Source organism: Triticum dicoccoides, chromosome 6A (genome assembly GCF_002162155.2).
Source record: "Triticum dicoccoides isolate Atlit2015 ecotype Zavitan chromosome 6A, WEW_v2.0, whole genome shotgun sequence".
NCBI lineage: Eukaryota > Viridiplantae > Streptophyta > Magnoliopsida > Poales > Poaceae > Triticum > Triticum dicoccoides.
In genome coordinates this window covers 433,394,888-433,409,158 of record NC_041390.1, presented here as the reverse complement: position 1 = coordinate 433,409,158, position 14,271 = coordinate 433,394,888, and the positions used below count along the sequence as shown (strand labels likewise).

Below are 14,271 nucleotides of genomic sequence, written 5' to 3'. Positions count from 1 at the left end.
GGGTCATCACTACTAAGAAGAAAATGACGGGGTTAATCATATTGCTTGGTTTTATTCTATTTACATTATGTCATCATACTTCATGCATTACTCTGTCTGTTATGAACTTAATACATAGAGAGGCAAGCATAGAAGCGCTCTCAAAGTGTAGTAATAGTAGTAGATGCAGGCATGAGTCGGTGTACTTGTCACGGACGTAATGCCTATGTACATGATCATGCCATGAATAACGCCATAACTATGCGCTTTTCTATCAATTGCTCAACAATAAATTGTCTACCCACCGTATGCTATATTTATGAGAGAGAAGATCTAGTGAAAACTATGTCCCTCGGGTCTATCTTAATCATATTTGATGACCCACAAGTATAGGGGATCAATTGTAGTCCTTTTGATAAGTACTTTCGATAAGTAAGAGTGTCAAACCCAACGAGGAGCAGAAGGAAATGATAAGCAATTTTCAGGAAGGTATTCTCTGCAAGCACTGAAAGTAGCGGTGATAGATAGTTTGATAGTAAGGCAATTTTTAACAAGTAACAGGTAGCAATAGTAACAATAGGTGTAGAAAGGTGGCCCAACCCTTTTTATAACAAGGGATAAGCCGGAACGTTCTCTTATATTAAGCAAAGCTTTCTTGAGGACACATGGGAATTGTCATCTAGTCACGTTTATCATGTTTAGTTGATTCGCGTTTGCTACTTTGATAATTTTATATGTGGGTGGACCGGTGCCAGGGTGCTGTTCTTACTTGAAAAAGCAACTCTGTATGATTACCCCCCTCGCAAGCATCCACAACTACGAAGGATTAAGATAAATCTTGCCATAGTATTAAACATATGGATCCAAATCAGCCCCTTATGGAATAACGCATAAAATAGGGTTTAAGTTTCTGTCACTCTTGCAACCCATCATCTACTTATTACTCCTCAATATCTTCTCTTAGGCCCAAGTATGGTGAAATGTCATGTAGTCAACGTTCACATGACATCACTAAAGAAAGAACAACATACATATCATCAAAAAATTGAACAAATACTAACTTCACATGATTACGTATAACAAGACTTCTCACATGTCCTCAAGAATAAAAGTAACTACTCAAAAATCATATTCATGTTCAAGATCAGAAGGGTATTGAATATGTTTGAGGATCTGAACATTTAATATTCCACCAAATAAACCAACTAGCATCAACTACAAGATGTAATCAACACTACTAGCAATCCACGGGTACCAATCTGAGATTTTGAGATAAAGATTGAATACAAGAGATGAACTAGGGTTTGAGAGGAGATGGTGTTGTTGAAGATGTTGATGAAGATTGGTCCTACGTGACGTGTGAAAGCCTAGGCTTCAGCACCCCACGTGAATAATCTGAGCAGTCTAATTCTCGTAGATCATAGGGCTAACCAGGCAGCTGATTGCTATTGGTTATGAGCCAGATGACGCCTAGTAGACGCCTTTTTTTCGTTCATGACTATAAGTTAGTTTTCCTTTTTTTTTCTCTGTGTGATTATTTTTTTCTTTTTTCTTCATGTTTATTTTTCTTTTCCTTTTTCCTATATTTCAGAATTGTTATTTTGTACACACTAAACTTTTTTTATATACTATGAACATTTTTTAAGTATACACTAAACTTTTTTTGTATACGATGAACTATTTTTTTACATTGAACATTTTTAGTATATGATAAATCTTTTTTAGTTATACAATGAACATTGTTTAAATACACACTTAATATGCCGTGAAATTTTATGTATGCACTGAACCTTTTTATATAAACACATACTGAAAAAACTTCTGAAATAGTTTTTCTAATTTTTCAATTGGTTTTAGAATATTTAGCTCCATACAAAACAACAGTCGGTTTTGTTTGGAGAAAAACTTACTAAAAAACTAAAGGGACAGAAAAACGTTCGCGCCACTGTGGGCTGGCCCATATGCCAAGACTGTCAGGCGTGGCCTAGCCTGTTTGACGCCAATGGGCGTCACACAGGAGGTCTCGTCGTAAGCGAAACACAGCTCCTGTCTGTGTAAAACTCACACACAGCACAAACCAAAAAAAGAAGTCCCGCGCGGCGCCACCGCGACGATGCTTCCGGCACCTCCTCCGTTCTCCCACGGCGACTTCGTCGGCGTTCTCTCCCGCTGCGCCACCCTCGCTCACCTGAAGCAGCTCCATGCCCACTCCGTCGTCACCGCCCGCGCCGCCACGCAACCCACCACCTTCCACCTCCTCCGTTTCGCATCCCTCCGCCTCTCCTGCCTCCCCTACGCCCGCCGCCTCTTTGACTCCACGCCCTATCCCAATGTCTTCCTCTACTCCGCCATGCTCTCTGCCTACGCCGCCGCATCCCCCGCGCAGGCGTACGCCCAGGACGCCCTCGCCCTCTTCCTCCGTATGCTCCGCCGCGGCCGCTCCGCGCCCAACCAGTTCGTCTACCCGCTGGTCCTCCGCGCCGCCTGCGTCGTCGGCGTACAGCTGGTTAGGTCGATCCATTCCCACGCCTACAAGAGCGGGTTCCACGCGCATGATGTTGTAAGGACTTCGCTGCTTGATGGGTACTCGAGGTATGGCATGATGCTGGACGCACGAAAGCTGTTTGGTGGTTTGACCGAGAGGAATGTGGTCTCCTGGACCGCGCTACTGTCCGGCTACACAAGGGCCGGGAAGGTCGGAGACGCGATTGTTCTGTTTGAACGGATGCCCGAGAGGGATGTGGCTGCGTGGAATGCGATGATCGCTGGCTGCACGCAGAATGGATTGTTTCTGGAGGCTCTGGGGATTTGTAGCAGGATGGTGGAAGAGGGGTTCCGGCCGAATGGGACCACAGTTGCTTGTGTGCTGTCTGCATGTGGGCACCTTGGGATGCTGAAAATCGGGAAGGTCATCCATGGTTATGCGTGGAGGAGCTGTGTTGGTTTTGGCTCGTCTGTTGTGAATGGGTTGATTGATATGTATGGCAAATGCGGGACTTTGAAGGGGGCGAGGTGGATGTTTGATGAGTTTTCCGACAAGAGTCTGACCACATGGAATTGTCTGATTAATTGCCTTGCACTACATGGGCACAGCAAGAGTGCAATTGCTGTCTTCGGTGAGATGAGGAACGCAGGAATTGAACCTGATGAGGTTACATTTGTGGGACTGTTAAATGCGTGCACCCATGGTGGATTTGTCGATGAAGGGCTTATGTACTTTGAACTCATGTGCGATGAGCTGAGAATTGAGCCAGAGATTGAGCATTATGGGTGTATCATTGACCTTCTTGGTCGAGCAGCACGATTTGAAGATGTAATGAATGTAATCAAAGATATGAAAGTCCAACCAGATGAGGTCATTTGGGGGTCACTTCTCAATGCCTGTAGGGTACACAGACAGCTAGAGCTTGCTGAGTTTGCTATAAGAAAATTACTGCAGTTGAACCCGGACAATGTTAATTATGTTGTGATGCTGGCAAACTTATACAGTGAAGGTGGATCCTGGGAACAGGTTACGAAGGTAAGGAAGCTGATGCAGGAGGATATGGGCAAGAAAGTGCCTGGTTGTAGTTGGATCGAGGTGGATCGCAAGACACACATGTTTTACTCTGGTGACGATACTCATCCTGTATCAGAGGATATCTGTAACACTCTTGTGGAATTAGTGGCCTCAATGGAAATGTGCCAGGATTAATTTCTTATAGACGCAACAGGAGTTCTTCCTGTATAGTATTATGAGAAGTAGACATTACAGGCTGAAGCCTAAATAGAAGAAAAGCCCGTGAGGATTGATTTGGATAGATTGATAGTTTTATTTTGAAAGTCGGAAACTTCTATTCCGTAAGTGAAGTGGGGTAAATTGAAATTTTTGACCTAGGCTGATTAGGAGTTATGTTGGATGTACGCATGAAGGTATTCCCTCGAACCCCACTATCAAGTTACTCCATGCCAGAGGTAGTACTTATGCCAGTACTGTACTGTACTTCTGTAGGGACTGATGTGTTACTATTTCATAGCGCAATTGGTGCATAAGGTATGCATGTATTTTCATGTCATTCATATTGATTATTTAAGTTATGAATGACCTTATATATTTATGTTAATCTTATTAATTGGTGTCGGTTTAATAATCAGTAGTGCTGCTAGCAGTCCCACATTCAGTCCCACGTGTAGCTTCCCTATCTTTTGTCTTCACTGCTGTTCTGTTGATTAGATCGATGTTCTGTGTTTCCATTGGTTAGCGACTATTGCCTGACAATCTGATATGCCATTTTGTGTTGTGACTGGTGGAAGGTAGCGTACTATCTAGTTAGGGATGAAAATGGAGCGAAAACTTTCTGTTTTTTCAGAGGAAAAATGGAAACGGACAGGAAATATGAAAATGGAAATGGAAATTTGCAAAACGGAAATGGAAATGGAATTTTTTAATGTGGAAATGGAAACAAAAACGGAATGGCGTTTTCCGGTGGAACAGACGTGGAAATGGAACTTTCTGTTTCCGTGAATATGGACTTTCTGTTTTCAATATTGGCCTGGCCTATAGCTGCTTTGTAGCACAACCACCAAACAACACACAATGACACAATGAGCAGAATCGATCATTTAGGCCCAACTTCAATATCACACACGTACTCAACTAGATCCTATATGCAATTGTCCAGTACTACTACAATGCTATGCTAAGTTGCTAACATAATCATATTATTTTGTAGCCATGTTAACAATTCATTAAATTTGTTTCTGTGTATTTCTCTATGATTCATGGCGTTTTTAAGTTCCGCTCAACGCCCACTTTTGTTACCGTGTCCGCTCTGTATTCGCTCTGTGTCTGTTTTCGGTTATCTGTCTCCGTATTCATTTTTGGGGTTTCTGTATTTGTTTCTGCATCTGCAAAAAAATATGGAAACAAATGTGGCAGCACCCAGTTCTGTCCGTTTCCGCTCCGTTTTCATCCCATCTAGTATCTATCAATAGTAACATGTCAAACAGAAATTGACCGCCTCTATGGTGTAGAAACTTGTCCTCGATAGAATACTCACTCATTTTCCCCTCTTTCTTGGTTTGCCACTTTATTAAGATGCATATCATCTTACTTCATATAACCTACACTGTGATGTTCGATTTGCTTGTTCTCCAAACTTTTCTAGGATGATGACTCAGTTGATTTAGTAAAAACAGGATTGACTATAGGATCTCATGAGTATGTTTGGGTTAGTGCAACTGTTCAAGCAAGCCACACATTTATAATCAGTCACCTAACCCTTTCTAAAGCATTGGTGGTTTTGGAAATATACTGCAAAAAAAGTGATCATGCTGAGTATATCACATATGACTGTTCTCAAAGCATGGTTTCATTGTGTATCGGCAAAACTTTTCAAAACATGGCAGACGGAGAAGATCACAACTAGTCTGGTTTGCGATGGCTTAAGTGAAATTTGTTTTTCTCTCGGTTCCAGCTACCATCATGTTGCATTATTTTGGATAGGAAAAGTGAAGTGTTGAAGATATATTACTGTTAATTGGAGGGTCTAGTTAAAATATACACTTGTGTGTTTCCTAATTATATATGAGAACTCCGTTTTGTTTTGATAGGATATGTTGGATTTATACATTTATATAGTAGTACAAATGACTGAATCAAACTATAAAATTGTTGCTAAATTACTGGAAGCAATCAACTTTGCTGCATGCATTTTAATGTAGCAGTAGCAAAGACCATGCTTGGAAGTTGGAACTATCCTTTGCTGATAGGTTAGCTTTGTAAAATATTTATGCAAACTTATGAAGTCCAGATAAAAAAATATGAGTTGGCAAAACCAGTTCTATCAAATGCAGAACTGTTACTCTTTGTGGAGCCTTGCAATTGGCTGGGAAGCAAAATATCTTGTACCACCTATTGATCCACTTTATTATCACAGCTTAAAGCCTCTATTGTTCTGTAACTGCTACTGTTATTTACTAGTACCAATTTGTTAGATGCATGTTTTTTGATCCAAAAAGTGTATTTACTCAGTCAAATTGCTGGTTGCCACCATTTGTACTTTCGTCAAGTTGATATTATTAGTAATCGGCCATAGTAAGTTTCTGATTTGTGGGCGGATTTTAAACATCCATGCTGGATGATTTTGAAAACCAACATCACCGTGCATAATGCTCCTGTCTCCTGCCATTGTTTCTGTTTCTCTTTCCTGTACAGGAGGGCAAAAAGAAAGGAGACGATAGAAGCTAAAGATGGAGTGTAGAACAAATGACAGAAGTTGTCTAACATTTCCATGCATGTATTTCAGCAGGTAATTCTATATTTAATCATTTTGTGGACTTCTCTTAAACGATTATATCGGTTTCATGTAATCTGGAGTTTGAACCTATTAAGAAGCATTAATTTAGCTGCTGGAGTAGCCAGTTGGGGTGACAGATATATTCGGGAAGTTGGAATCTGTTGCACATCACTCGTCTGAAAAGGCCATTATTACTTGGATGAGAATTGTGGCGCCCTGGCCCTAACAATATGCTATGTGCAGCAGTATGACTACATATTTTGCGATCATAGATTTGCTCTTTCCTAGCTTAGCTGGGCTCGCTTTTCTTATTGATTTATCATAAATTGAGGTATTCTCGTCCTCTCATCATGTCCCCACAACTTGGTGAAAAGGTGATTCTTTCAAGGGAAAAGAAGACCCAAGTTAGCAGATGCGTGTAGCTTCCATATCTTCCTGCTCAGAATGTGTCAAATGGCAGGATCGGGGGAGGACATGGGGAAATGAGCACCGGACATTGCTGTTGCAATCTAGATAGAAGAAAAATGGAGGTCGAAAAGGATGGTGCAGATTATAGAACAAACATGCAAGGTACAATGCAGTGCACCAACAGCGTGAGACGGGGAATAAAAGTGCTCCTTTACACTCGACCAGAGAATAATTCCAGCGATGCCTTGCCATGTAAACTGTGAACCGTATGTTTCACCATGATATGATCAATCCAAAAGCAGATAAAATCTTCGATCCTTTCCTGTTGGCTAATGCCTGTAGCCGGCGAGAACTGACAAGTACAATTAGAAAGACTCCTAAATTATAACCTAGTTTTAGTGATCCATTCATTGTAGGAACGGGAAGGATTAAACAATCCCAGTTCTGTTGTACGCGAGTAAATTGCAAAAACCATCAGTTTGAAGGCTAGGTTTGCAAAAATCACTACAATACTTTTTTTTTTGCAGAAAACATCATGTCTTCAGTAATCTTTTTGCAGAAAACACTGATCGGCGGATCGGGGTCAGTTAAGCTAGTTTATGACAGATGGGTTCCGTTTTCTGCTTACGTGGCATAACTTTTCATGCAAAATGGATTTTTATCTATATTTACAAACTAGTCCCAACAATTTTATATGGACACCCCTTAATCAAAAAACGAAAACGCAATTAGGTCCCCGTGTGCAGAAAACCGGCAGCACAGCGCCCATGGCTCACGCGATGCCCATGGGTCTCGTCGCCGGCGAGAGGGTGGCCATCGGGGTATGGGAACAGAACAAGACGCCCATGAGGCTTAGAGCATCGTCTGGAGCGCAACCACCTCGAGCTCCTCGGCCGGCCAACTGCAGCTCATCGAGGACGCGGCCTCCACGACGAGCTCTTCTTCGCGGACGGTGTGGCAGCGTCGGCGCCTCTTCTTCGCGGGCAGAGATGGCCGTCGCGGGCGGCGTGGCCGTCGTAGGCCCGCAGAGATGGTCGTCGCGGGCGGCGTGGCCGTCGCAGGCCCGCAGAGATGGTCGTCGCGGCCTGGTGCCGCCCCATGACTGACAGGGCTGTGGACGCTATTGCCCCACGCGCTCACCACGCTGATCTGGCCGAGGCATTCCTGCCAGATCCGGTGCCGGGCGGGGACATTGGAGGCCGATTTGACCGGATCCGGTGACGGGCGACGACGGCGGTGACCTGCATCCTGGGGAGGGAGCGGCGGCGGCCTGCATCCTGCGGAGGGAGGCGGCGGCGGCTTGCGTCCTGCGGAGGGAGGCGGTGGCTGCGGCCGTGGAGGTAGAGGCGGTGGCCCGCGTCCTGCGTAGGGAGCGTCGGCGGCCGTGGAGGGAGTAGTGGCGGAGTCCTGCGTCGTGCGGAGGGAGGCGCGGCGGTGGCCCGTGCAGGGAGCAGCGGCGGGAATGCTATTCGGCTGCGGAGCCCATGGGAAGGGTCTGGGCTGCATGGGGAAAAAACTTGAGAGACATTTTTGCTTTAAACCCAAACCGTTACGCCACGTAAGCAAAAATAGGGACCCATCTATCATAAACGCGCTCAAACGACTCTAATCCGTCAATCAGTGGTTTTTGAAAAAAAAATACTGAAGACATGGTGTTTTCTGCAAAAAAAATGTATTGTAGTGGTTTTCGCAAACCTAATCTTCAAACTGGTGGTTTTCTGCAATTTACTCGTTGTATGCACAAAATAAAGACGAGTGCATAGAAGCGAACAAGGGACGGAGTAAAGATTGTGCATGATGTGGTGTGGACTCGTGGAGTCGAAACCCAAAAGCTGGCATTATCGGCCTGTTTGGTTTGTGACTATATTTGTCATATGTTGCCACATTATTTTTGTCACACTTGCTTAAGTTAAGATTCTTAGTCATACTTTGGCTTGCCTTAAGAAATCTTGCTACATTTTTTGTGTGAATGTCATATGGGACATATTGCTTATAAAATAATTCCAAAAAATGACACACGTACGAGTAGTCTACGTAAAACTTACAAGTCAACTAATAATCTCCCTGAATTTAATGGGTGGGGCCTGGGACATTTTTTCTTCCAATTAAATTATGCCAAGTCAACTTCGTTTCCTAGTCAGTACGTAAAATCACATAAGTCTATGTAGGTGTAGCAAATCTCAAATAATCTTTATCTTAGGTGTGGTTAGAATCAAACAGACAAACACACACCTAACTTGAAATTTTTCTAACTTGAGGTGTGCCAAAGTGTGGTAAGATGTGAATAGAAACTAAACAACCCCTATGATACCAAGTTTTCGTGCACTCAACAGTAGAGTGCAATGGAGTAACGGAGGGAGAATTCCATACCATATCCATTGTCGGAACCACTGATAACCTAACACTTTTTTTGCGGGGAATCTAACACATGCCATACTCTTTTTTAAGCCACTTTCATGGCTAGGGATAAACATGATAAGCAAGACTAAAAACATCATAAGCAAATGTTCTTCGAGACGACAAATGGGGGTTTATTGATGTATCTAACAACGACTTGAGTATGTTGGCGATGCATCATGGCAGAGGCCTGTGCACTCAGAAACAGACTACTTCCGACCACAATTGGACTACATGGAACATGGAAGTGATCAACACGATGCAGGAGGGGGGGCTTCACAACCTCGGGAGCGGCCACCATGGTGCAGATTGTATCATCCTCTCTTCAAGACATGCTTTGGTTTCATTCCTTCACTGTGTAAGAGAGGTAAATGTTGTCTCTCATAAACTAACTCCGCTAGCCGTCTCGACACCAACATCTTTGTAGTTAGAGGAGGCGTCGATATCTCTTGTAAAGCGAAAATTCTATACCCACGGAGCTTTACGGGGCTTTTACAAATCTCTAATTAAATTAGCCCAACTAAGCAGCCTCGTAAACCCCGCTAGCATAATGCTCGTGTGTGTAGCATTGCTTCTTGTAAAGTGCCTGGTGGATGATGTACTAACTTCTTTTTTTGCGGGAAAGGTGGATGATGTAACTGTTCTTTAATCTGACAAAGTTAGCACCTAAGTTTCAAAGAAGAAAAAAGACAAGCACACGTAGTTCCACACACGCGCGCGCATAGCACAGAAAAAAAAAATTAGGAGACTACTTCCTCCCGTGGATCTTATTATACAATCACGTAGCAGTACTCACGTAGCATCAAACGTTGAGGAGTTCGAGATCCAACCCAACACAAAAAGGGGAAACATATCGAGGCGTTGCACTTGCACGCATGTCATTTGTGCGTGTGTATGAAGGCCACTGCTACGCGTCATCCGGATGATATTTGCTGAATTTAGGCCGCCTAGCCAGCCTTGCGATCCAGCCTATCGAACGGTCCCAACTTCCCCGCTGCAGTACTGCCCCGCTGACGGACGCATCACGTGAGATGGGCTGGGTTGGGCCACACGTTTTTTGCACTCACACACATACGTCAACTCTGCATGGCAATACATCCAAAAGAAAAGAACGTACACAGGTGACCATCCAATGGTGGTCTAGTTGTTGTGGGCGTAGTGTGTGAGCGTGAGCAGTGCTTGGACGCTGGACAGCGGCAGCCCGACTGCTTCGATAGCGGCAGCGATCCTACGAGGCATGCTGCGACGAAAGCCTGTCCGCTTCAACGATGTTCCAACAACATGCTTCGACGGTCACCGCGATGGCGCGAGGGCACAACATGCTTCGACGGTCGCCGCGATGGCGCGAGGGCGTGCTTCGGTGGCCGTGGTGATGCTGCAATATCACCCCGGCTGCTTCGAGGATGTTGCGACGACACGCTTTGATGGCTGCGGTGTGCATCGACGGATGCGGCGATGTTACGACGACAACTTGTCTGCTTTAAGGATGTTGCGACATCATGCTTCGACGGCCACGACGGGTGCTTCGGTAGCCACGGCGATGCTACATTGGCAACATGTTTGCTTCAAGGATGTTGCGAGAGCAGGCTTCGACGGCCATAGCGGGTGCTTTGGTAGCTGCGGCGATGCTACAAAGGCAACACGTCAGTTTCAAGGATGTTGCGACGGTATTCCTCGAAGGCCATGATGGCTGCTTCGATAGCTACGGCGATGCTACGAAGGCAACACGTCTGTTTCAAGGATGTTGCGACGGTATTCCTCGAAGGCCATGATGGGTGCTTCGGTAGCTACGGCGATGCTACGAAGGCAACACGTCTGTTTCAAGGATGATGCGACGGTATTCCTCGAAGGCCACGACGAGTGCTTCGATAGCTGCGGTGATGCTATGACTGCAACCCGGCTGCTTCAAGGATGTTGTGACAACATGCTTTGACGGTCACGATGAGTGCTTCGGTAGCTGCGGTGATGCTACGACGGCAACCCGGCTGCTTCGATGATGTTGCGATGGCGTGCTTCAACAGTTGTGGCAATGATGCGACGAACCGCAACGACGACGTGCTTCGAACGGTCACGGTGGTGCTGCGACGGCGTGCTTCGATGACCACAACGATAATCCAACAAAGGCCCGACTACTTCGACGATGCTGCGACGGCGTGCTTCCGTACCGTGGCTACGAAGACGGCATGGCTGTTTTGACGATGCTACGATGGTAGCTCGGCTGCTCCGATGATGATGCAATGATATCTATGCTACTGCGGCAGCAGCGGCGGCGTAAGGATACTACCTTTTTTCTTTTTGCGAAATTAAGGATACTACCTTAAGCATTGCTATATCCAAGCAACCATGACACCATGAGCTTGCTAGGATAAAATCCAACAAATACCCACATTCAACATCAAGAATATGATGCTATGGAATCTTTGTTTGCTGCTTGCTAAGTGCTTTCTATTAAGATTATTTGTAGCATCACATACATGCATAGCTACATGGCTAAACACTGCGTGAGAAAGTACAAGTAGAATGGATTGTTAGACAGTCACGGAACGCAACCACGGCAAAAAGAAAAGAAAAAAAGTCAGGCGCGCGTCTAGCTACTACGAGGGCTACGCGGTCACGTAGGTGGGCTGACTTTGCATGCGGCTAGAAAGAGGCTTCGGCGCCACAGCGATCGAACGGCCCCGGAGGCGGCTGATCAAACCAACAAATCATCCGCCTGTTTTTAAACATTTCCCGTGTATGAAATATGTGTATCCGTTATTACAGCATATATAAATCACTAGACCGAGCTGCTCGGGGACGTGGCGTCGGCCGCGACCTGCGAGGTCTGCGCCGACTTGAGCATGAACCCTCCGACGCTGCCGCCGGCGCCGCGGCCCGGCCTGCTGCCGGAGTCCTCGTCGGTGTAGGCGTACGCGAACCCACCGTGCCGCGTCTGGTCCATGCCGGCCATCTCGTCCTCGGCGGAGATGCGCAGCAGCCCCAGCTTGTTGAGCGCCAGGAACAGCGGGCCCATGGTGCAGCTCACCCACGCCGCGATCACCAGGATCAGCACCACGTGCGCGCCCAGCAGCCGCCCTCCGCCGCCCATGAACAGCCCGTACGGCCGCCCCGGCGCGCCGTAGATCTGCTCCACGTACTCCCTGCGCGCGAACAGCGCCGTGAAGATGACGCCCCACGCGCCGCACCCGCCGTGCAGCTGCGCCGCCTCCAGCGGGTCGTCGAACTTGAACCTGGCGGCCAGCTTGTTCAGCCCGATGAGCACCCACGCCGACACGAACCCGCAGATGATCGCCGCCCACGGGTCCACCACGGAGCACCCCGCGGTGATCGCCGCGAAGCCGCCCAGGAGGCCGTTGCAGACGTCCAGCACGTTCCAGTGCCCCGTCTGGAGCCTCTTCCCGAACAGCGTCGTCAGCGCCGCCGTGCTGCCGGCGAGGGTGGTCGTCACGGCCGCGCGGCCTACCGCCGACCACTGCCCGTGGATGCTGCCGGGCGGGCCGTAGGACTTGAGGATGGTGAGGAACGAGCCGGGGTTGAACCCGTACCAGCCAAACCAGAGCAAGAAGGTGCCCAGGACGACGAGCGACGCGCTGTGCCCGCGCAGCGCCACCGCTCGTCCGGCGTGGTCGAACCGCCCAATGCGGGGGCCCTCGATGAGCGCGCCCCAGAGCCCGGCCACGCCGCCGACCATGTGGACAACCCCGGACCCGGCGAAGTCGATGACGCCGGAGTTGAAGAGCAACGGCCCCGACGTCCGGGAGGCGGAGGCCCAGCCGTCGGCGGACCAGATCCAGTGGGACACCACAGGGTAGACGAAGCCGGTGAGGAAGGCCGAGTAGATGAGGTAGGCCACGAACTGCGTCCGCTCCGCGATGGAGCCGGAGGTTATCCCGGCCGCGGCGATGGCGAAGGCCCACTGGAAGAGGAAGAAGCTGTAGTCGAAGCCGACCTGGGGAACGTCACGGAGGCCGAAGAAGTGCTTCCCGATGAAGCCGTTGGAGGGCGTACCGAAGGCGAAGGCGAAGCCGAAGAGGTAGTAGAAGAGCGCGCCGGCGGCGGCGTCGAGCACGTTGGTGAGCATGATGTTCATGGTGTTCTTGGCCCGGACGGAGCCCGCGCAGAGCATGGCGAAGCCGAGCTGCATGGCGAACACCAGGTAGGCGGAGAAGAGCAGGTACGTCGAGTCGATCGCCGTGGTGGTGTCCGCGAACTGGTTGCACAGGTAGTCCGTCGCGTTCGCCGCCGCCGTGCCCAGCAGCGGCGCCAGGCTCGCGGCGCACGTCGACATCTTCGGCCGCCTTGCTTCCCTTGCCTTATGACTACTCTGCTCAAGGAGCAATGGCAGGTGCAGGTGTCTGAGAGGCGCGGCGCGAGATGGAGGTGCAAACGGAGCGGACGGATTTATAGGCGAGACGGCAGCAGCGCCGGTAGCCAACCCGTTCAGTTTCTGCTTGGGCCTACCTGCCAGTGAATATTCATTCCTACGAGCTTGACGTGTGGGACACACCCCTGTGGTTGCTTGTTGCTCTTTTTGTTCCTGGTGGTTGAAAACACCCGCATGCCGGCCGCATACATCTGGAGGACCTGCATTGTTTTTTATCCATTTGCATACTTATTTCAGTTGGGCCTGACTGAGCAATTGTAGGCTAAAAATCAATATATCCACTTAGTTTGGTTGTCTGTATGTCCTCTTCCTGCATCGTAGCGATGTCTTCACATACCGTGTTTGGTTGCTCGCATTGTATGTACTCACATGGGTGCACGTTGTTTGGTTACATACGAGCATAGAGTTGTGCTCACCTTGTACCCTACTTGGTGAGCTTATCAATACTACTACACCTTTCACACGATCACACCAAACACACCAACGCCACAGCACTGCTATGACGATGAATTGGACGAAGATGACGAAATTCTTCAGTCCTAACGGCCGACACACCTTCTTGCCAACCTCAACCTTGTTGCATGAATACTCTCGCACATATTTGGAGTAGGCATCTTCTGCCGTCTGTCTAGTCTTAAACCCTCATCTGTGGTTGTTGTCGTTGTACCTTGAAACTTGTTTGTTGCAAGCTTCTCATGAACTGTAAACCCCTGAAACCCTACCTTCGAACACCACATACCACTTGCTCGGCAGTGCAAACAAGCAATAAGTTCAAGCAACAAGCATTAGAACACACAAACATCAAGCAATGAAGAACTCTAGGAG

General features: G+C 47.6%; 2 protein-coding genes across 2 annotated transcripts; one reads left to right on the top strand and one right to left on the bottom strand.

The window, feature by feature from the left end:
* Positions 1-2,067: 2,067 nt before the first annotated feature.
* On the top strand, positions 2,068-6,977 carry LOC119317145 (pentatricopeptide repeat-containing protein At1g33350-like). The gene is made up of 4 exons (XM_037591554.1): positions 2,068-3,891; positions 3,971-4,012; positions 6,176-6,269; positions 6,632-6,977. The coding sequence occupies exon 1, from the start codon at positions 2,093-2,095 to the stop codon at positions 3,671-3,673; it is 1,581 nt and encodes a 526-aa protein (XP_037447451.1). The 5' UTR covers positions 2,068-2,092; the 3' UTR covers positions 3,674-3,891; positions 3,971-4,012; positions 6,176-6,269; positions 6,632-6,977.
* A 2,909-nt stretch (positions 6,978-9,886) lies between these two features.
* On the bottom strand, positions 9,887-13,421 carry LOC119317144 (ammonium transporter 1 member 2-like). Its single transcript, XM_037591553.1, has 2 exons — positions 11,804-13,421; positions 9,887-9,961 (listed from the first exon to the last, which is right to left on the bottom strand). Exon 1 carries the CDS (start codon positions 13,348-13,350, stop codon positions 11,839-11,841), a length of 1,512 nt encoding a protein of 503 aa, XP_037447450.1. The 5' UTR covers positions 13,351-13,421; the 3' UTR covers positions 9,887-9,961; positions 11,804-11,838.
* Between the last annotated feature and the right edge of the window lie 850 nt (positions 13,422-14,271).

Bases quoted from the DNA above. Each gene is read 5' to 3' on its own strand.
- LOC119317145 (XM_037591554.1), top strand. From the start codon at position 2,093: ATGCTTCCGGCACCTCCTCCGTTCTCCCACGGCGACTTCGTCGGCGTT.
- LOC119317144 (XM_037591553.1), bottom strand. From the start codon at position 13,350: ATGTCGACGTGCGCCGCGAGCCTGGCGCCGCTGCTGGGCACGGCGGCG.